This window comes from Zootoca vivipara, chromosome 7 (genome assembly GCF_965207765.1).
Source record: "Zootoca vivipara chromosome 7, rZooViv2.hap1.1, whole genome shotgun sequence".
Taxonomy (NCBI): Eukaryota; Metazoa; Chordata; class Lepidosauria; order Squamata; family Lacertidae; genus Zootoca; species Zootoca vivipara.
In genome coordinates, this window is record NC_142590.1 from 21,564,361 (window position 1) to 21,587,797 (window position 23,437).

A 23,437-nucleotide genomic window follows, 5' to 3' on the forward strand; every position below is an offset into this window, starting at 1 on the left:
GGATGAGACAACTATCCATCTTGTTTTGCTACTTAATTGAAAATTACATACGTGAGTTTGCAGGAAACAATAGACTTTGGGAACTATGAGATGTGATGTATCTTGTTGAGCAAGATTATTGAGGATGTTCTTGAGCAAGAAGCCTGAGGAATGCTTTCTGCTGAATAGTGTTTTTACATAGTTATTAGAGGATGCAATGAAAGAGCACTTAACTCTTTAACCAGCCTGAAGACTCATTTTAGGCGAATAGAATAGTCCTGCTTCATATTCTTTCCCCAAATATACCCAATATTAGTACATGATCTAAAGGAAACCTTTGTTTTCTTCACCATAATAGCTTTTGCAAAGGCCACTAAAAGCTCTCTCACATAGTTTGTGCATATTAGCTAAGGAAGGTGATTCTTATCCCTTCCCCGACTCACCAAATGATTGAACTGATGGCCAGACTTAAACCTCTCCATCCAGCCCAGCACTGTATCTTTTTTTTTTGCAGTCAAAATCAGCATGGTCTCGGAAGACCCAAAAACTGTTTTGGGGCGCCTAGATTAGGTCCCCAGACCAGGAGTCAGCCCCTCCCTGCTGTAAGCCATTTCTGACAGCACATTATAAACTTTTGACTTCTTGGTCAGGCGTTCTAATAGCCAAGTCAGGAGATCACAGGCCTTTAATAACTGTTGGTAAAGGGATATAAATCCAGATCCATTCTCCTACAGTATTGGATGCTGTCTGTGGAAAATAACCTTTGCCCAATTCCCTCCTGTGGTTCGCAGCCACACAGCTTACTGGAGGTTTTTATATGAAGGCTTTTAAATAGTCACCTACCAATTTGAAACCTGTGGAAAAAATGAATACTTTCTATTGGGTCAGGGGAAGGTAATTGGCCACCATGTCTTTCAACATATTGCTGGAGCCTGTATATTTCTCTCAGAAATTGGGATAGTGGAGTAGTGCTCCCTTTCATTTAGGATCAGGTTTGGTAAGTTTCAAATAGCCACAGTGATCTGCTGATGGGTGTAACAAGTCATTTGCTTTTTAAGGTTATGGAGCTTGGAGCGCTGCTGCTTGTTCAGACCTCTATGCTTCTCCCTTCAGCCAGGCTGGTACTGATCCTCCTGTCATCTGTGTTTTGGAGAGGAGAACCCATGTAAAAGTGCCTTTCTTTCTGAAAATTGCTCTTGGGATTCCCCTCTGCCATTTTTTTTTTTTTACTGTTTGCCATGTTTTGGTTGTCAACAACCCATGGATAAGAGCAAGTCGACAACCTTAACTGTCAGACTGTAAATATCTCCAAGTTTGCTTCAAGTGGGTGTATCTGAAAAAAATTGTACATGCTCATTTCCATAGACATCAGAGCTGTGGCTGCTTTTGCCCTCAAGGGAAACTGTAGCATTTTGTGGACAGTTAGGGCACATTCTGACCTAGTCCTTGCTTAGTAAGATGTATAGATCTGTAATGTGTACAGTTTTACATTTTAAGGTCTGGGTTCTGAATGATTTTGGCAAGTGTTTTAAATGTCTCATCCTGAAAGGGCCTGGCAAATTCAGAAACAGAATATATTTATGTATGCTGCAAATACTACAAAACCATTTTTAATATTTTTATAGGCTTTTTTGGAATTAGCAACAGAAGAAGCTGCGATCACTATGGTCAATTATTACTCTGCTGTGACACCTCACCTTCGTAATCAGCCCATTTATATCCAGTATTCAAACCATAAAGAGTTAAAGACCGACAATACACTGAATCAGGTAACTTGTCCATTCTCAATATTATAGTTGTTAATGTTGTATTGATTCCCTGTGTGTAAACACCCCATCATCAGTCCCCGTCCACCATTCTGGTTAACGTAGGAGATTTGCATTTGGTATTATTTTATGGTAAAGGCAAATAGTGCAAATGCCTAATAGTGTTAAACAGTTAAACTCCCTAAACATTGTTTCCTCAAGTCAACTTGGACATTAATTTTGGCTCAAGAGCTCGAGTTCACCTATAAAAGGAACTTGTTTCCTTCTTATGTGGATAATGTGCAGTCTTATTTCCAGTATGTTTAAATAATCCATTTAAATTTCATAGCACTGGTAACCTTGCCTTATTTGATCTACTCTTCCCATAATGCAGTCACTGCAAAATATATTCATATTCACTCCAGGAAATAACTGAGAATATAGTCATTTGATCTTAAAGACGTTAAAAACCTATTCTTTCAGATCAAGACTGTATTCTTACTGGAGCAGGGAAACTACTGCTCTTACAGGTGCTAACTTTAAAGATCTTTTTATGCATTTGATGTTCCCATTTCCTATGAAGGGTGTTAAAGCTGCACTGACCCATGCTATGTCAAATGGTAATATCTTCATGTTCGTTTCTTGTGGTTTTTCCCTTGATCATACTAACAGTGCTATAACAAGCAACACTTTTTAGGACTCTTTCTGTTCTAGTCTTCTCTTCGTTAAGCCTTGCCTAGAGACTGGGCATGTCTCATTTGAAATATAATTGTCCAATCAACTTTTTAGCCAGTTTTCCATAGGTGTTAAAAACTTGCTTGTTACCTGTGGTGGTAATCCTTAGAAAGTGTGTATTTTCTGGTAAGACCTGTTGGCAATAAGCCTTCATTACAAAATAATTTTACGTAACAGGGGCAGGGCAAACTGTCTTCTTGATGGTTGCTGAATTCTGTTCTGATAACATCCGGTTGAATGACACTTTAAGTGTGAAAGCCAGAGAATGTGCTGCAATTTGAAGAGCTTAATTATTCCATAATAGGAGGCCAACACAATTTCCGGAAATTTTACATCTCTACTAGAGGGTCCACTGTACTTTAACAAACTGCACTTTTTAGTATATATTGGTTCCCTCCTCACATAGGATTCCCATTCATAACCCTGTAGTCACCATTATAGTAGCTGATATAACCCAATCTTATTGAACTAAAGAAATGTTTGCATATTAGTAGACAAAAGAGGGAACTCCTATTATTGCTGCTGTATTGAACTTGAATCTCAATCATGTAAGATGTAAAAAGTGTCCATGTAGATTGTAATGGGTTTTTAAAGATTGAGAAAGAGCAAATAGCAGTGCTAAAGTGAGAGTTCCGGAAGATTCCTTTCAGTCCAAAGCACATTTACTGGGAAGTAAGACTTACCTATGATATCCAGCTATCTTGCTTTTAATGAAATGTGGCATACAGTAATGCCAAGCACAGCTTTTTCAGTAGGATTTTATAATATTGCCCGGGGGGGGGGGATCTCCTATTGACTTCTTAAACATAAATCCATTTTGCTACCACAAAGGTTTTGTGTAAGTATTAGGAAAACAATATTCATAAAATAAAGTTTTAAAGACATAAACAAAAAGGTTATGTTCCATTGATTTCAGTGGTAACAAGACACCATTTTATTTACATTCTGCCCACTAGATCATAAAACATGTATATTTTATTGTTGGTGTTCTTATTGTTAAACCACTTTGGAGTGTTTTATGGAAAGTAAAATATGAAATAAGAGTGGCATTCCTTTCCGGCATATTTTATTTAAAATTAATGCTGGTGTGCTTAAATAGGCACATGTGTTGTTTAAGTTGTGACTAATAATAATAATATTGAGAATATTTATATACATTTTTGTAGCATCTCTATAATGATACATTCAGGCAAAATGGATCTATGGTTTATTTAAGAAGAAACCAGTATGGACAATTTTAGAAATGGTGACTGCATTCTGATTATCATATTTCAGCTTAAGAAAAAAAAGCTGAGATATGAACAAGCCTTTTGGCATTTTCATGCAGCCCCTTCATGTGAGTGAGCAAAAACAAACCAGGAAGTCTTTCATTAACTGTAGTTTCCCTTTTTTGACCAAACCATTAAACTTTGGTTAACAGCAGCACCACAAGCTAGACAATGAAGGTAAGGGTGGGTGGAGTGTTGGGATAGGTCCTGGTATACCAGGAGTCAAATCCCCACTCATATGTGCCTCTCTCTCTCTCTCTCTCTCTCTCAACCTAACCTAACCCATAGGGTTATAAAATGGAGAGAGAAGAGAGGCACATATGCCACATTGGGTTTTTTAGTGGAAAAGTGGGATATAATTTTAGAATAAATGGTTTGAAGTTGGACTTCAATCCTGGTTTTGCTGACGTTAACCATAGTTTCCTGATTTATCTGAAAAGAGAAACTCTAGTTAATGTAAGACTTCCTGGTTTGTCTGCTCCTGCTGTGAAGGGGCTGTATGCATGGACAGAAGTTTCATTCAGATCTTAACTTACTAATTTTGCCATTAACTATCTTTAAATCACTATTTAAGAAAGTACTTCACACACATTTCTGATTTTGTGTGTGTGCATACTCCCTGTTTGTTTGTTTGAGTGAGTAAGCACTTAGAACCAGCACAGTTACCAGATGCAGAATGGATAGTTATCTGGATTTTCTGGGCTGTACTCAAGATTCTCTATTCATTAGCTCTAGGGCTCTTAGGAGTTTTAGTGCTGCACTACAGTAGAATCCAATGCAACAGTTGCACTAGCGGAAACTTGTGCCGTCTATTTCCCCAAAATTTACCAGCAGTATGCTTATGCATTCTCTTGCACAACTACGTTCCAGTGACACAAAACATTTTGCTACAGGAACAAGTATACTGCTAAGTGACTAACTTAGTGCTACATTGGATACAACTCTTGGATAAACATTTGTCAAACCTTGCTTCAGAATACTATAGAAAAAACCCCTAAAGTCAACATTTGAGTGACTTTAAAAGTGACCCCCCCAAATAAAGATCAACCACTCAATGCCCCATTACCTTGAGACACTGACTTTCCCGCGGCTGCATAGGACTAAGATTCCATCAGATGCCCTCAATGTATTTAGAGGGGAGATACCTAGAACTCTACATGGAACACAGGTGCACTTATGGATGCAGTCAGGTTGAGGATGCTGTATGTTACTACCTGCTTTGCCCCTTGTATTCAGTGTCGAGAGATTTTTTTTAAAATCACCTGTTCTTGACTGTCCCTCAGTCAGATTCCCCACAGTAGGTGACAGTTGAGCTCCTAGTTGATAAAGATCTCCAGATTACATATCTGGTACCAATTTCGCTCTGGCAGCTAAGAAGCTCCCTTCTAGACACGTTAATGCTTCCTAATTTTAAAACCTCATGCTGTAAATCTTTATGTTTTAACTTTTATAGGTCATGTTGTGTGATTTCAGCATTGTTCTTATCCCCTGCTGTACATTGTAAAGGCCTTTGGATATATTCAATAAATTGATTGACTTTAAAAGTGTAAGTTCACTCCACTGTGTCAGTGGGAGTTCTGTCACTGTGTTGAGTATAAAGTTGATGTTGAGAAATGGTAAAAGATGCATAAATGTGAAATAAATTTATATGTACATTTATTGGATTGATAGATAACAGTGTACTTTTCACTGAGACCTTAGATACAGTGTTCAGGCTGCCTTCAGTTGGCAAACTGCCAAGAAACAGCTAGCCAAATACATTTCTAAAGAGGTGATTGTGTCTGTGTCCCGTGAGCTTTTTGTCAGTTGATGTGTAAGACCATTGCTCTTATGTCAGGTAGTGGAATCAGAAAGGTCAGGCTCTGATAGGTCCTTAGTGGACTTTCCAAACTCATTGGTTTAAAAATCAGTGAGCTGTTGAATTATCAGAGAGTAGCTTTTGCTTGGTTAAAGGTTTTTGGTTGAAGAGAATTAAAGTGCAGACACGCCACTTTAAGATTGTGTTCAGAGTTTGGAGAAGAAGCAGCTGGAGCAGGGCTGAGAGGCGAAAGGTCCTGGTGACATCAGGGAGAAAGAATTCAGGATACTAGGGCTGAAACCACAGAAGGCTGAAGCTGAAGAAGTGACTAGAGGGAAGACTTAAGGTTAAATCCTCTGCAAAGCCTGTGTGTTAACTTGAAGGAAAGGATAAAGGCTATTGACTTGGAATAGGGAAGAAAACTAGTGCAGAGTACTTTGAAATAACGGTAACATTTTAAAGTAAATATCAAACAAAATGTTTCACACCTAACTTGCAAGTATCATATAATCTGATAATATAAACAGATTGTTATAAATATTTGACTTTCAGTGTTAAATCTTCTGATCTGTTCATCACATACCGGTAGCCTAAACCAGGCATGGGCAAACTCGGCCCTCCAGATGTTTTGGAACTACAACTCCCATCATCCCTGACCACTGGTCATGTTAGCTAGGGATGATGGGAGTTGTAGTCCCAAAACATCTGGAGGGCTGAGTTTGCCTATGCCTGGCCTAAACCCAGTTATTCTGGGCTAATGGGAATCTTTAAAACGAAGGGAGATTAAAGAAATAAAAGCGGATACCTTCAATATATAAGATACAAATGGCAAGGATTCTGTACAAGACATTTACCTTGTACAGATAAAGGCAGGATCCTACGCTTAGAGATAAGATATAAAAAGTAACAAGGCATCACGGTGGATTACACCTGAATGACTCAGTACATTGATTATGATTTCCATACAGGCATCATTAGGCTGACTGGACACATGTTTGATACATGTGTAGATTCTCATTGCCATCCAGGGCCATTTATTGTTGCATGACTAGACTTGAGCTGAACTGGGACTAGAATTTTTAATCACTTTTAATGAGAAATCAGCGCTTTTGGCTTATAAGTGTCAAAATACTTTGGGATGCCTCATGGGGGGTGATTCATAAATGAAAAAACAGTAATACCTAATATTTTATTTCTTTATTTAAACTAATTACACATTGATTAACTACAATAGTCTCTAGGTGGTTTATGAGGATCTGATATAAAAAGTAAAAAATTAATTAAAACTATAAAATTGGTTAAAATGCCTTTTGAAATAATAATAAAATAGACTTCAGTAGGCACCACAGAGGTGGGCCGGGAGGAAACCATGGTCTGTGGGATCAAAAGCCCTGAGAGATTGAGAAGCAGAGTTGCACTCCCCCATTCACATCTTGATAAAGGTCATCCATTACAGCAAACAAGGCTGATTCATTCCCACAACTGCACCGGATCCCAGATGGAAACAAATCCAACTATTCATGTCCTCCAGGAATTCCTGTAAGTGCCTGGCCTCCAGCCTCTCCACTACCTTACCTGAGAAAGGGATATTTACAGCCAGGTAATAGTTGTAAACCATAGGATCCATGGTTCATTTCTTCAGGAGTGGGTGTGCCACTGCCTGTTTATGGGCAGCAGGTGCCACTCCATCACATAAAAATGCAATTCACCATGCCCTGCTCCCATTCGGTCAGCCCCTCTTAAGTGGATCCCGCTAGCCAAGGTGGGTAGGGATCAAGAGAACAAGAATCCTCTTTCATCACTGCAAGAGTCCTGCAATTATGAAATAGCATTTAACAATAATATGAGTTTTTCCTCTAAGTGGCCTTCTCCCATTCTTTTTCTGCTTGTTTAATTCATTTAAGGTATGTTGTGGGATCTTGAGTTTGTACAATAGCTTGGGTAAAAATGTTTAAATATATGGTACTGATCATTACCTGCCATGCTTTTTTTTAAAGATAAAATTGGGTAGTATCCAACCAACACGTTCTGTCAGCACAAGTATTTCTGCTCATGGAATGGAACTTTCCTCTCCTTTTCCCATGTGCTCCCAAGCCCTACCCAAAACCTGCTCCAGAGGGTTTGGGAGAACTCCAGACTCAGGGGGCATGTTGGAGGGGGGGAAGTTCCAGTGTGTCAATGGAAATCCTCGCATTGGTGGGAATGAGTTCATTGGATGCCACCCATTGATTTGCAGCCTTAAAACTCTCTGTGTGACAAAATCACTTAAACCAATTTGACCATAGTAGTAATTATGTTGACTTGTTTCCATCTGTGCTATTAATAGAAATTGACTGTGGTATCAAGATTTTTATCCCACGGTCAGGGGTGGTAGAATTTGCAATCCATCAACTCAAGGCTGAAGAACACTTGGTTAATCTGACCTTTATTTTTGACTGACTCCAGTTAAGTTTTATAGTACAAAGAACTGTCAAGTTACCTAAAACGCAAAAAGAGGGAGGGGTCCTTTTTGTTAAAACCGAGAGATAACATTATCCAGAAGTGTTCTCCTGTGAGAAAATAGATTATTCAGAATACAGAAGCTTGGATTCCTTTGCACTCTTATGTTCTCAGGCAGTCTTCTTATTTACCTCTTCCTGTTCAACAGCAAGCAGTAGTACTTTCTTTGCTGGAGGTTTCCTTCCAATCTTTGGAACTGCTTGGACTGAAGAGGAAAGGTGGGGAATAATGGGTCTCGGGCCCATCAATGAAAAAGAAAATAAAAAATGGCTAAGCTTACATTCCTGTGCATCTAGAATATACCCCAATCTTCTAGAGCTTGCTTGTGGCCAACTGCTGCACCTTATTTCAACAAAATGTACAGTGTTTTGTTGCTGAAATACCTATTCCATCTCTGGCTTCTCTTCAGCTGATGAGAATACTGTTATTTCTGATGCTTAGAAGTGATAGGTAAGTCCTGCAATAGCACAGATTTTTCCCCTTCCATCTTGATTTCATTTCAGAAAAATATACATCTGCTATGCATTAACAAATTTAGTCTAAATTATTACACTCTGATACACTATCAACATCCAGTTTAATGTAGGTAAAGAGTGTCAAGATGTGGTGCATGAAAGTATTCATACTGTCATATGGAGGGCAAAAATAAAAGCTAAAATATTTTTAGAAATTCTATTCTGTCATTGACTTTTTTAAAAGGTGCATTGAAGCAACTACGGAATATACTAATCTTTAAATCTAATTCACATATTCTCATTTTGAATGCTTTCCCTTCTCTTTTATTGTAGCGAGCTCAAGCTGTTCTACAAGCAGTAACTGCAGTACAGACAACAAATACTCCCATAAGTGGAACCACAGTTAGCGAGAGTGCAGTAACACCAGCTCAGAGTCCTGTCCTTAGAATAATTATCGATAACATGTATTATCCTGTAACTCTTGATGTTCTCCACCAAGTAAGTCTTTCTTTTTATGGGGATTTTTGAGCAGAGAACCAAGCAAATGTGTCAGCAAACATGGTCATTGAGTAAACAAAACAACTTCAGTTTGTGTAGTGGAACTTTCCCTCCCTCTCCTCCTCCTGTGTCCCTCCACTCTCTCCCCCCCCCCCCCAACCTGCTCTGGGGAATTCTTCCAACCTTCCAGAGCATATTTGAAAGAGGGGGAGAGGGAAGGGGAGGTTCTACTGCACAATTCAACCCACAGAAACTGGCTAGGAAATACACTTTCAGGATCTATGTAGAATGTTTGTTTTGCCCCCCAGATGTGGAAGGGGATGTAAACTTTTAGTAAGAATTCAGCAGAACCGTATGGTCCAAGATTCATGAATGTTTTCAGAAATGCACATTTGCATGAGTTTCATATTCCTGAGACTTCCTGAATTTGCCACACTGTTGCAATGAAACTGCTACAGAACAGCATTGCAAAATACAACGTGTTGGGTGTATCTCTGAGTGCAGCTATTGTATACTGTATTGACAATGACTGGTTGGTTTGACTGGTTGGCTTGCCTCCCATGATATCAACTACAAGCTGTGTCACCACAGTGCTATATTTTATTGTTCAAGTTTTGTATTTGGGTCTTTACGCTGGCTGTCGCTTAAGGTTATTGTGGTTCTAACGTTACTCACCCAAAAAAAGAATAAAAGTGTATTATGCCTAGATTGTTTCATTCATTTATCACAAATTGAATGAATGAATGAGTAAATGTACCTAACTAATTACCCAAGGGAATGCAACCCTCAATAGGAAAATAAATAAATAAATCTTACTCTGCTGTAAATCCATGTGTGTACATACCTGCCAAGCGAGCATAATGCTTCCTGCATCTGAAGAAGTGGCCTCTAGTCCAGAAATTATTCATTTTTTTAATGTGCCCCAAGACTCTTTCCAGCAACAGACCATTGCAGCTGCCCCTCTGAAACTAACCAGATTCATTGATGTGAACTTCTTAGGGGTTTGTGTGGCTGTGTTTTGTTTTGTGACTTGTAAAGTTGAGTACCTGTATACCTTTGATTGTTTTTCACAGATATTCTCTAAATTTGGTGCAGTTTTGAAAATAATTACATTCACAAAAAATAATCAATTTCAAGCACTGTTACAGTATGGTGATCCAGTAAATGCCCAACAAGCAAAGCTAGTAAGTATATTTAATTCTGTTTAGCCTTTATTAATAAGTATAGGGTTAAGTATAGTTGTCAGTACTTGTTTTGTCAAAAATGTATTTGTGTGGACAAAATAAGTAAAAAAAAAAAAGAACACCAGTGTCACAGTGGCCTGGGTGGGCTACTTCAGAGTAACAACTCTACACAACTCTGCATTTTATCCTTTTATTGGTGCTGTGTATTTACAGTGCTGAAAACAGTGCTATTTACAGAGGGTAGTACATGTTGTCAGTCCTCCACAGAACCTCCGAATGGCGGTTCACGCGTTTTCTTCCAACAAAGCAATCTTGGCATACTGAATCTCCTCCCCCTGCGCTTCTTGCGCAATTCCGGGGTAGCTGGGATCGGCCTCTTTCCCACTGCCTCCCTGCTTCCCTGTTCCTTTCCCCGGCGGTGCCTGTGCTCCGCTAGGGTACTCAAGCTCCTGTTTCCACTTCCTGAATCACCACTCGAGGTCTCCCCCTCCCCGCTGGGGGAGGAGCTGGTGTTCAGGATGGGAGGGGGCTTTCGGTAGCTCTTATCCCTCACATCCAGGATCTTACTGCCTGTGAGTAAACATTCTGTTCCTAAATCAACAGTATCATCACTGTTTCACTCAAAAATAACCTGGGACCAAAACGAATAAATGCTTTTCAAAGTCACTTCATAGAAAAGGAGTTTCTTACTCTAATCTTCATGTAAATTACTAAGTTTCTCTTAACTGTTTTCTTAAGGCTACAGCCTGCTTTCTAATCTTAGCCAGCATTTATAAACATTAAACAATCTAAACATTAGTTGAATTGATAAGTAAAGCTACGAAGCAGAAATGTGAAAAGATAATTTACAATGCAATCATTTGTGTATCTATTCTAAAGCAAGTCCCACTGAATTCTATTGGATTTGCTCCCAAGAAAATATGTATAGGATTACAGACCTTAGACATCTAAATACCCTGTTAAGATGCTTTTTAAAGTGGTTCATGATGTGCCTCTGGGTGATAAAATATCCAACATTCTGAAGGGTCAGTTTAAAAACCTACTATTGCAGAAGAGAAGCTAAATGAAATTTTCAGGTTTTTACCATAAAGGTTAATGGTAAAATTACTTTGCAGGTAGTGCTCTTTATAGTGAATCGGAATGTGGCCTTCAAAGAAATTGAAGGCTCAATAAGGAAGTTTAAAGAGCAATTTAAGAAAATCAAGCACCTAGATGAAGTAGCATTTCCTAAGGAGTCTGATGAAAATAGCCTTGTCAACATCACTGTTGGCTATGAAGTGCCTATGATGTTCAGACTTGCTATTCAGGTTGAAAAAGTGAATTCTGGCATAAAATGATTCTCTTTATTTCACATTGGCTCACGTTGGGTTATTTCCCTATCAGACTGTTGTTATTGTAGCTGAAGCATCTGAAGTTGCCATTGCCTTAAAACTCCTGCCTTTGCAAAGCACACCTAAATAAGCTCTTCTATGCATACCATCATGGTGGATAAACGTTGGCTTCTAAGATCAAGTGTGCAAATAATTTGTAGATACATATAAGATCAAATGTCTCCGTCAAAAATTACCAGCAATACATTAAAATCTGGATTTAACAGAAACATATGTTAGTCTATTCCTACTTTTAATCTGCTCAATTAATTGGAAACTCTTCCTTAATCAAAAAGTATTTAAGTGTTTGATTAATCAGCTATATGTTGCAGCACAGCTTATTGCCAATTAATTCTGAAAGAAAGGCCTTGATTAGTTCTCTTCACAGGAATATTGTCAAACTGACAAGTGTTGCAACATTGTTGTGTGTTACTTTGTTTTCAGATAAACACATTCCTTGATCCAGTCACTCTGTTCTCTGTTTTAATTTGCCCGGAGGACAGTGCCATTTCATTTTTTTTAGTACACCTGCTGTCCATATACTTTGACATTGCTTGGTGTTTCTTGACTGAGGTGGTGATAAGATACTGTTGAAGACGGGAGAGAGATGAGAGAGAAATTTGAGAAGAGGTGTGAGACAGGGAAAAGTGTTATCACCACAGCTATTCATAGTGTCAGAACTTGTGTTCCATAGGTTGGATTGGTTTCCTTGAGGTCTCAAAACAGATGGCAAATGTTTGCATCATCTAAAAGATGCTAATTATGTGCATGCATGCTGTGAGATGCTTTTATGGATGCTCATTTAGAGCCACTTGTAAGCTCAAGTTTTTCTTGTTTCCTCATTTTTGAAGTTGGAAAGGAACTTCTTTATTTATTTTTACAATTTAATAGGGAACATGACAACATAACATATATTTTATGCTTTTGTGCTTGTATGTTATCTTTTTTGAGCTTATTTTGGGGGCATGTTTTTTCATACTTATAATTTACATTATATTGAAGACTTGCAGGAGTTGGATATGAAAAGATGATAGTTTCTGCCCTTAAAACTACTATCATCCATCTGTGCCATTGGGTGTTTCATTCACCTGGAAGGCTTGCATTGATACCCCATTTCATTTCATCTGAGGGAAGGACTAGGTCTATCTGTAGTAGCCAGGTTCACCTCTATTTCAGTGGAAGGTATGATCACTGAAGTTTCGATTTGAGGAAGGAAATACCTGTTTTGAACTTTGTAACTGACACTAGTTGCTGGAAGCTGCAGGAGGGGAGTGTGTTCTTGTGCTCAGGGCCTGCTTACATGTTTTCCATAGGCATCAGGTTGGCCGCTGTGAGCCCAAACCTGAGCCTGGGCCATGCACATCAGAGCCCAAACCCAAGCCCAGGCTGCCCATGCCAGAGACTGAACCTGAGCCCAGGCCACCCGAGCCTCTGTGCATTTACTATCCATGTATAAGACAACCCCCAATTTTTGACTTAATTATTTTTTTGCAAAACCATTGTTTATACACAGAAAAATAGGGTAATTCTAGTTCCAATGGTTTTAGTAAAATTTCTAGAATAGCTAGGCTAACCAGTCTGTAATTTCCTGGCTCTCATTTTACCTTACATCCCCACTTTTTGTAAAATGAAAAATAATACAAAGTTAATAAACCAACTATAATTATATCAGCATTATCTAGCTGATAATGTCCAACTACTATTGAATATAATATTTGATAGTATCCAGTTCCATATGTGTGGTGATGTATTTTAAACATTTTCATATTTATTTCAGTGGATGTGTATATGCTTAAACCTCAGCTGTAACATCTGTCATGTGATCTTCATTAATATTTTCCTATTTTTCTAGGCGTTAGATGGTCAGAATATTTATAATGCCTGTTGTACCTTACGGATTGATTTTTCCAAATTGGTCAACTTGAATGTAAAGTATAATAATGATAAAAGTAGGGATTATACTCGCCCTGACCTTCCCTCTGGTGATGGCCAGCCAGCTTTGGATCCTGCTATTGCTGCTGCCTTTGCAAAGGAGACCTCTCTTCTAGGTATGATTTTGTTTCTTTCTCCATTCTCATTATTTACAGTGTCTTCTAAGACAGTATCTGCAGATTAACTTTTTATCCATGCAATCATTGAGAATACTGAATAAAGTAGACCCTGAGCTCTGAAGAATAGGTCTGTTGATTATTACTTTCAATAAACTTTTCTTCCCTTTCAACAAATTCTGCTCAGATTATCTGATTCCTCACTCATTTTTAACCTGTATCCCTTCCAGTCTTTTAGTTTGAGTACCTTCTACTGAAGCTAACAGGGCTGCCCATTATCTCAGCTTCTTTTATTCCATTTCTTTACTATGTATGTTTTATATTCATTGGGTACCCCCCCCCCCCAAGAAACTATAAAATGAATCTTAATACATGTGCTATTTCATGTAAGGCCCTTTCTAGTATTATTGGATGGGGATTGCTTGGCCCCACATACTTGAGAGCAAGAGTATCTGGCTTTTCCTCAATCTCAGATGCATTAACTCCTATATCGCTACGGCTCCTCTTTTATGAAAACTGAAGCAATGTGGTCTTCCCATCAGAGAACTGATGAAACCTTACTGCTTCAGACATGACTTTAAACCTTCTCTCTGTATAGCATTTGCTCTGCCATTAAATTATAGCCACTCTCATTTCATCTACTGCCAGGTTTGCAGTCTCTCTATATGTATTACAGTGAAGCTCAGTGGCATATCAAGGCATTTTTAATAAGTTTGAAAATGTAATTCTTATGCTTACTTCTTTCTATATGTTCTTGCTGCAGAGCTGAGAATTATTTCTAATTTTCCTTTTGCTTAGCTCTCTGTGGTGTAAGCAGTGGGGTGGGGGCAACCTTGTTGCTGAAATCATATTACTCTTTCCCTTCATTGGGGCAACACATTGTATTGTCGAAAGACAATTAAATTTACTTTTTGCTTCGTGCTGATGAATATTGCTTCAAGGGAAAATGCACTGAACTGTGAGTATGGCTATAGGTGATTATGCATGCAATTCAATTCTGTTTATTTTATTTATTCTATACCATTAGATATAGAAGCAAGAATGTTCTCTTGAGAAATACTTAGGTGCACATGAGCTAGTGATTTTCCTGACCATGTGAAGTTTAGACATAATCCCTTATTTAAAAAAAAAACCCCAACAGCTTTGGGACTCTGCTGTCCATGTCTGCTATCTCCTGATGTAACATAATATTCAGAACTAGTGCAGTGCTATTCATACTGCCTCTTAACTTTCATTCTTTAATGCATCTGAGGTTTATACAGTCTGGTGCTATTTCTTGGTCTTTCTGGGTGTCCACAATTAAAATGATATCCATTAAAATTTTAATGGATATCATGGCCCAGATGTATATGTATGATATGTTTCCTCATACATTTTTTTTCTTCTACAAAAGGATAACTGCTCATTAAAAAGGATGGCCAATTTAAAAATAGAAAAACTCGCTTTCAATCTATTAGGAGAAGTGCTTGATTCCTATTGATGATATAAAATTTGTACTTTATTAAATAAAATTGGATGAGGTGCCAGAAGTTCACTATGTCTATTTGTGTATCTTAAGAGCAATAACATGATGGTGGTGACTTAATTTAACCCAGGGGATGGGGTGGGAATTAAAAGTTCACAAATTCAAAACTAGAGATGCATTTGAGTCATTCCTGTCTGCATTTGGATACTTTCACCAGAATTCGCTCCTGTATTTTCTGTGAATAAGCCAATTGCTATCAATCTTCAGTTAGTCCTTATACTACAAGTAATACCTGGTTGTAAGAAAGAATTAGCGTTGAATTGGCTCTAGTAAATTTATTCAACATGGCTTATTCAACATTTATTCAACATTAAAAACAATGGATACCAGCATGTAGCAAATCAGTACATTAAACAACAACAGCATCCACACAAAAACACAACTTTATCAGTAAACCAGAGCAACACAACTTTAAATTTATTTATTTATTGCTTACTAACTTAAAGCCTTGGTACAGCTGGATCATATTTCATCAAATGCATGGGAGAAAAGGGAAGCCATAACCTGGTGCCTGGGAGAAATGGGCACCAGACCAGTGTGGCTGGAGAGATGCTGTCATGATACCGTAGTAGTTGCAAATTATGTGTGCTTCCTCTGATGCTGTGGAGGTACCGGTAGCATGCCTCTGAATACCAGTGGTTAGGAACACCAATAGACGGTGTGTTTTTTGCCCTTCCATTCTGCTTGTGAACTTCACATAAGGATCAGGTTGGCCACTGGGAGCAGTAGGGTTCTTCTTAAGTTTTTATATTTGAATTTTAAAATACTGTATGGATCCATAATGCGAGAAATGTGGTTCAGAAGGTTTTGCCTACAAATAGCTTCCTTAATGTAAAAGGAGTGGGGGCTGTGCCAATACAGTATCTTCTGTAATGTTTCTATGTGTTTGCTCTTCTCCGGCCTTTAGTAGAAATGGCAGAAAAACAAAAAAAAATTTAAGCAATAAAATTAGGAGTATGGCAGAGAGTTGAAAAAGAGTAACTTTTAGAGGGTAGATAATTTTCAAGAAAACTATAGACTTTTTTAAAGCACCCTTTCATACAATCATAGCGGCTAAAAAGGGATTTAAGAAAAAATGACTTTAAAATGAAAAGGGTAATAGTGCTAAAGGCTGAGATCATTATCACCTTTGAGTGAGTTTTGAAGAAGAAGAAAAGCTTTGTATTCACTCACTACAGATTGGCAGAGTGCTTAAAGAGGAAGATTAAGAGTAATTTAAAGCAGTCTTCCAAAAAAAGCACCACCCTTTAAATTACCCCCTTTAAACATCCTCGCAAGTCACAGTAGCTTCCAGGATCAGCCAGCCACAATGAAGGTGGTAATATTCTTCCAAAATACACCTTGAGCCAGGAGACCTCTTGGTAAGGGAGAGCTGGGTGAGTCATTGGGTGAAGTTCGCTGTACTTCCGCTTTCTTGTGAGTTGATGGAGCAGAGGAATGACAGCAGCTGCAACTGGGCTTTTTTAAACTAGAAATGTTATGTTCTCAGAACAAGCACACATTCTTTATATGGAAGCTTTAATGTTCCAGTGTTTGTTTGTTTTTAAATAAAAAGCTTATTTTGTTAATTTCTAAAACATCCTTAGGTGACGTGAGTGCTGCAGATGGCATTGTGCACCTAGTAGCTCTTTAGCAGCTACAGTGCTGCTACAGGGTGTTTTCCCATTAATCCCCAAAGGGTTCAGCTGATAGTACGTGCACATTTTTCAATTAATCTCTGCAGCATTGAATAATTATTTATTTAGACTGTATTGAACAACCAACTCTTATAAGACCTTAGGTACACATGACTTCTACATCCAGCACAGGTAACTTGTGAATAAAGGATTCTGGGTGTCTACAGCATTTTCTTTTAGAAGGCATTTGATTTAAGAAGTTGTGGCTTCTGTGTTAGAAGGAGTGACTGTCTAGATTTGAGATTTGGTGCTTTGTGGCCCTGGGCCTTCTCTCTAACTGTATATCGTTGCAAGAAGTTGTGATGATTTCAGTGGTAGGAGGAATGATTTTCCTCACAGGATTTAGACTCAAGATTTAGACCCATCAGAAGTCAAGGAGATAAAGAACTATACAGCTTTTAGAAGACATCTGCTGAAGGCAGCCCTGTATTGGGAAGTTTTTAATGTTTGATGTTCTATTATGTTTTTCTATGTGCTGGAAGCCACCCAGAGTGGCTGGGGAAACCCAACTGGGTGTGCAGGATATAAATAATAAATTTATTATTATTATTATTATTACTATTATTTGATGGTTTGTGACTATAAGCCTTCCTTCACTATCTGTAGATTTTTGCAAACTATCAAGGGAGCAGGTCAGATGTATTTCTCTTGCCTTTGTTTTCTTATGAATAAAGGCACATTGGAGGCATGCCTTATTGAGTAGCTGAACTTGAAAGTCCTTGGCCCATTTGTTAGTGTGACTTGTTTTCATGTGCCATTGAAGCTGCCATAGATTTCTGATGAGTAAATTAAGCACGAACACCTTCAGTGAGCTATTTCTGCCAGGATAGTGTTTGTGTTAACTGAAATGGTAAGCTAAGGACTAATATGGAGGAAACTCAAGGTTCTGTGTCGCGTGCTAGTGAACTAGTAACGAGGCAGCTGCTTTTCGCTCTCAGGATTCTTTGGAACATTGGTTTGTCATAAAGAAGTGGAATTTCACATAGGTCAACCTACAAATGGATAGATCTGGACAAAGGCGCAAAACCAACACAACACTTCTAAATTAGATTATATTGGAACGACTTGTGTGTGTTTCGTAAAATATGCTTTATTTTAAAATTAGGGCTTCCTGTTGCAGCTGTTCCAGGAGCGCTGAGTCCATTGGGGATTCCAAATGCTGCTGCCGCCGCCGCCGCAGCTGCTGCTGGCCGTGTGGGTATGCCTGGAGTTTCAGCTAGTGGCAACACAGTCCTTCTGGTTAGCAATTTAAATGAAGAGGTCAGTGAACCTACTTGTTCACCCTTCTTTTTCTTTTTTTTAATACCATGCTTCATTTTGTAAACTGCATAAGTGCGTCTTTATCTCGAGCTTGCTTTTACTTTTATTTATTTATTAAGATCAGTGGCTCGCTCCGCCCCCATGCTACTCAAGATTGTTTTACAACTAGATACCAATAAATTGTTTCTATTATAGTTAAATACTTCTGTTTTCCTAGGTAGCCAGCATCTTTTAAAATACCCATTGCTATTCGGCTACCTATTTTTCCTAAGAAAAATATGGTAAATATTGCATGTTCTGGATGCCTTTTAATTTATTTTTCCAAGTACCTATGTGATCCATTTTGTAAATTAGTTCTTAAGAAAACTGCTGTTCTGTTTTGCCTGAGCTAATTATTTGCTTGTTCATTTCATGCTTACATGTCATTGCATTTTTGTAGTATTTGTGAACAGCTCTAACACATTTTTCTTTGAAGGTTCTCCCAAAGATCTTGCTGCAGCACTCTTCAATCTCTCTTAGTAATTTTATCTTTCCTTCACAGTTTTTATTCATCTTTTCTCCTAAAAACAACAACAGTTTACTTCAATACTTCTTTATCTCTGAAATCAAAAAGGTTTTCTTTAGTTTTGCATTTTATCATTTTGTACCTTTACTTTGACTTGCTGTGAAAGCTGGTATGAAATGTGGGATAGTTTGTATCCATTTGTCTCTTTGGAATATGTGTTTCATATTTTTTTTGGCCTCTGTTTTTTTCAATATGAGCCATTATGCTTTTCTCATTTTTGTCATTTACACTCTTGCACATTAAAATGCTTGGATCAGAGTGCCATTTTGAAAAACCTCTGCCTGCATTTCATAACCAGCCATGCTTATGCAGTTAAAGTTTAGAGTTGGGCTTGATTTTGTTTTAAGTTTCTATTGCATGGATTTTTCTTTTCTTTTCACATTCAGATGAGATGTAATTTACTGTTTGATATGGATGTACTTTACCCATATTTTGTCTTGGGTGACTACACTTTACTCAGTTTTCTTGTACAATACATAAACCAACCATTTTCTGACCAAATTCCTGCATTTCCTATGTACTGACCTATATTTTATTTTTTTTTGTTCCCCACTTCCTTATTTTTCTTCTGCATTGCTGTTTCCCTTCCCCGTTTCATCCTTCTCCCTTTGTTCTCACCTACCCTTTCCCTGTCTCTTCCCAAATTCCCACACCCTTCCCTGTCTTTTCCTCTGCCTACCTTGTCTACACCCCCTGTCTCCATTCCCCTATGTTCATGCTTCTGTGCTTGAACAAAATGTTCCTCGGACCAACTTGCCCCAATTAACCGCCTTGAACCATGATCCATGACCACCTCACCATTCTGCGGGAACCACCCTTCGTTATGGATGATCTGTTCATCTCCGCTCTTCCTCGACTCTTCTCTCTTCTTGTCTTATGCTGCTTGCTCTTCTCTCCTTCTAAAGATGGTTACGCCCCAAAGTCTGTTTACCCTCTTCGGTATGTTATCGTTAGCACTATACTTTTATTATTGATTTAATTATTTGTTTCACCTTATTTGTAGCTAGCACTTTGGCTTTAAAGTTGAATAGTAAATCTTTTGCTATTTTTCTTTTGCTGTTTTTAAAGCTCTCCATAGATGCAAATTTTTCTTTTAATGCATGCTTTTTTATTTTGCATGATCTTTAATTTAATATCATTCACATAGCTTTGAGGGTTTATAAAAAAAAAAGCCTTCCTTTTTTCAAAATTCACCTATTCAAAATCTTGTTCTTCTTTATTCATTTGCGTGAATGTTGGGAGAAGTGAGAGACATGTTCCGAATGTTTCATTGATATGTCAAAATGTGCTGTTCAGCTATCCTTAAAAACGTTGTTTCTTTTGGATTTACTTCTCTGATTCTAAAAAGGTGTTTATGGGGATGTGCAGCGTGTGAAGATTTTATACAATAAGAAAGACAGTGCTCTTATACAGATGGCTGATGGAAACCAATCACAGCTCGGTGAGATTAGTGGGTTTTTCTCTCTCTTATTTGCCACTTAAATGTTAGTTTTTGGTGTCCTTCAAGCCATGCTTAAATGTCAGTGTTTGCTTCTAATCTTTCTAAAATCTGAGATTGTGTAGGAAGAATTTTTTTCCCCTCAGATCACAACTCCTTACACTGCTTTGGAAATCTGATCCTGAAGTTCCCCTTGCTTTTGAGTGGCTTGCTAGGCCAGAGAGTTCCTTGTTATTAACACGAGCTACTTTTGTGAATACCATGGTTGGGATCCAAAGACCCATGTGTACACATAAAATGCTTCCTTGCTTGCACAGGTGGAAAGTTGAAGCTTTCTCCCTTCCTTGTATATCTCCCATGTCACATCAAATATAACTGCATCTTTAGGCATAGCTTTTGGGAAGGGGGGGTAGGATGTGAGGTTCTTGAAAAACCTGGTGTATGTGGAGCTCAATGTGTATGGCCTTTTGGATCCCTGCCCATAAACGTAACATACGTCTGAAGAAAATAAAGCCCTGTTGAAGTCATAATTTGTATTAATACAATGACCATAATAATGACTTACTAGAGTCTGGCAACGTATGAAAAAATAATTTGTTTATTGCTTTGCTGGGCACATTTGCAATATGAACACATCTTTTAGATTAGCTGCCAGTAAAATTTAGACTGAAAGATTTTGTCAATTTATCGAAAGAAAATTGCCATCAAATGTTCCACCCCAAACACTGAACAGATTAGAAATTACAATACTGGATTCAATAGAAGAAACACTGAAATGAATAATTTGTTTTGTTTTCCAGCCATGAGCCATCTGAACGGACAGAAAATGTATGGAAAGATTATTCGTGTGACTCTTTCCAAACACCAGACAGTTCAGCTACCTCGAGAAGGGCTTGATGACCAAGGACTGACTAAAGACTTTGGCAATTCACCTCTTCATCGCTTCAAGAAGCCTGGGTCAAAAAACTTTCAGAATATTTTCCCTCCATCTGCAACTCTTCATTTATCTAATATCCCGTAAGTGTGGGGAACACGGCTGAAAGATTCATAAAAGATCCAAACGTTAGCTTCTAATCGTCTCTCTCTTCTCCCCTTTGTCCCCCTTTTTGTTTAGACCATCAGTATCCGAAGATGACCTACGCATGCTGTTTGCTAATACTGGGGGAACTGTGAAAGCATTTAAATTTTTTCAGTAAGCATGTTTTCTTTGAAACTTCATTTAAAACGAGAGAGCAGCTGCCTTTGGTAAGAACAAGGTTTATGTTACAATTTTCTAGTGCTGTTTTGGTATCTAATTTTATTGCTTTGTTCCAGAAGAGATCACAAGATGGCTCTTCTTCAGATGTCAACAGTAGAAGAAGCTATCCAGGCTTTGATTGATCTGCATAATTACAATCTTGGAGAAAATCATCATCTGAGAGTTTCTTTTTCCAAATCAACCATTTGAAGTGCAAGATCAAAATAATAAGGTTGTATCACGTTGTTTAGTGTTGTCATCTATGACTGTTCGGGAAAGCGGGGACCAGAGATGGACATCTGTTTTTCATGCTGTTACCATTCCTTGATTGTTTATGTATAAATGAAAACAAAAAAGGATTTACAAGGAAGAAGCAGTGGTATTATCTGCTGGTTTTACATATGTTTATGAAAGGATTTTGTTTAAAAAGGGATTCTGAGGAAATCCCATAGTTTTTCAACTTAGTTAACATACGTGCCTTAAAAAAGGAAAACCTAGAGTTGCTAGAATTGCATTTACTAGTTTAAAAAATTGGTTGTCTGGGGCACATTGTTACATGGGAATTAATGGGTGCAATCCAGTAAACATTAGGTTTGCCTACATCCCATTGAAATCTATTGATTTTTTAAAGCATTGATTTCAGAGGGACATCGCTGCACCTAACTTTTGCAGGATTATGCCAAATGTGTATTAGGCAGGAGTGTGTAAAAAGGGTTAAGCTTTGTTTCTCCTGCTTGGAATTTATTGGCTTTCATGAATCTTTTTTTTTTTAAATGAAATATGTTGCGTTACTTTAAGAGAGAGGCAACACATTTGACTTGTGCTTCTCTCTTGTATCTTTCTTTTTTAATTAAGTAAAATGGCCTTGTGTATTCCAGATTTAGTTTGGTCAAGGATATAGGCATAAGTCAAGAGTTAACAAGATGCAGAGAAATAATTTCTTTTAAAGACAGGATTATTATTTTGTTTGGGGTTTGTTAGTTAGTTTGTTTTATCCCACGGGCTTTGAGCCTCTGTGGGGAAAGCATTGTTAAGTCTTAACCTTTTTTGTACACACACTCTGGGGGCGTATCATATAAATGTTGGCACTAAGTAATGTCTTGTTTGTGGCTGAATATTTTTTGTAGATGTTTTTTGAAGTTGACATGACTTATGTGCATTTAAATATATATTGCCATTTTTAGTTAGTAATTACAATTTGAAATATGGTTGTGGATTTCTGAGCATGTGCAGACCGGTCTAGCTAGTTCAGGAGTTGGTGCATGTATTTCAAGGATGAAGAAAGTGTATTGCAAACTTTTGCAGGAAGATTAATAATTTTTGTGGCAGTTTTCTTATAAAACAAAAACAAAACTGACAACCAGGTGGGACCAAAGTTTATGTGCCTTTAGTCTTAATTTACCTTGCATTGTAATATTCAGTTTTAATAAATCTCTTCAAAATATTTTGTATCTAGAAATGGATCTGACTTTACTATAAACATGACTCAGAATCTACAGGAAAAATTAATTGATTTGAAAGCAGTTCCTCTGTCAGTCTGAACTGTTGTCTTGATTCTGTTCAAATGACCAATACTTTTTGCAATTGATGTACTTAGTTCCAAGAGTCATAGATTCTGTTATCTATGTAGAAAAAGGTCATGTATATTTTCTATTAGTTGAGTTTTTACATCTTTAGAAATGTAATATTTCAGTATAGTTTGAAAGCGGCACAATTAAAAATTAATTTTCTAACAAAGTTGGGAGGTTTGATGGTTGTTTAATTTCTTCTTATGTGTACGCTGCTTGCCTCTGTAGCATGCTCAATAAACACTTCTGTAGCTCTGTATTCACCTCTTCTGTCTTTCTCTGCTGCCTTTTCTCTCTTTTCTTCTTTGTTTTCCACTTCCACTGTGCTTCTGAATTCATGTTTATTCTCTGCCAGGGTGGGAAAAGCATAATAATCTGATTTTTATAATTGTCTGGATTTATACAATATGAAAATCAAATGCTACGGAAAATGTAGCATCTCTTAAAGTGTATATATTTCACCAATTTAAGATTGTAAATGCTTTGTTGAAGCACAGATAGAAATCGATATTAAACATTTCCCACCCTGTTATATAACCTACAGCTTTAAAGACATAACTTTTATTGTAGCTTGTAAGTTCTATCTTTT

General features: G+C 37.7%; 1 protein-coding gene across 4 annotated transcripts in view; it reads left to right on the top strand.

Annotated features, from left to right (window-relative positions):
- The window catches only part of PTBP2 (polypyrimidine tract binding protein 2), a 47,223-nt gene extending 24,206 nt beyond the window's left edge, over nucleotides 1-23,017 (top strand). Inside the window, exons 5-14 of one of the 4 annotated variants that reach the window (XM_035121618.3) lie at nucleotides 1,605-1,748; nucleotides 8,813-8,977; nucleotides 10,051-10,161; nucleotides 13,384-13,579; nucleotides 17,886-18,040; nucleotides 19,511-19,544; nucleotides 19,954-20,046; nucleotides 20,844-21,060; nucleotides 21,158-21,235; nucleotides 21,358-23,017. In XM_035121618.3, the coding sequence (XP_034977509.1) occupies nucleotides 1,605-1,748; nucleotides 8,813-8,977; nucleotides 10,051-10,161; nucleotides 13,384-13,579; nucleotides 17,886-18,040; nucleotides 19,511-19,544; nucleotides 19,954-20,046; nucleotides 20,844-21,060; nucleotides 21,158-21,235; nucleotides 21,358-21,490 (1,326 nt within the window). In that variant the 3' untranslated portion in view covers nucleotides 21,491-23,017. The remainder of the gene's footprint in view (nucleotides 1-1,604; nucleotides 1,749-8,812; nucleotides 8,978-10,050; nucleotides 10,162-13,383; nucleotides 13,580-17,885; nucleotides 18,041-19,510; nucleotides 19,545-19,953; nucleotides 20,047-20,843; nucleotides 21,061-21,157; nucleotides 21,236-21,357) is intronic. The other 3 variants (XM_088673788.1, XM_088673789.1, XM_088673790.1) reach the window with 3 other exon arrangements.
- The last annotated feature ends 420 nt before the right edge of the window (nucleotides 23,018-23,437 follow it).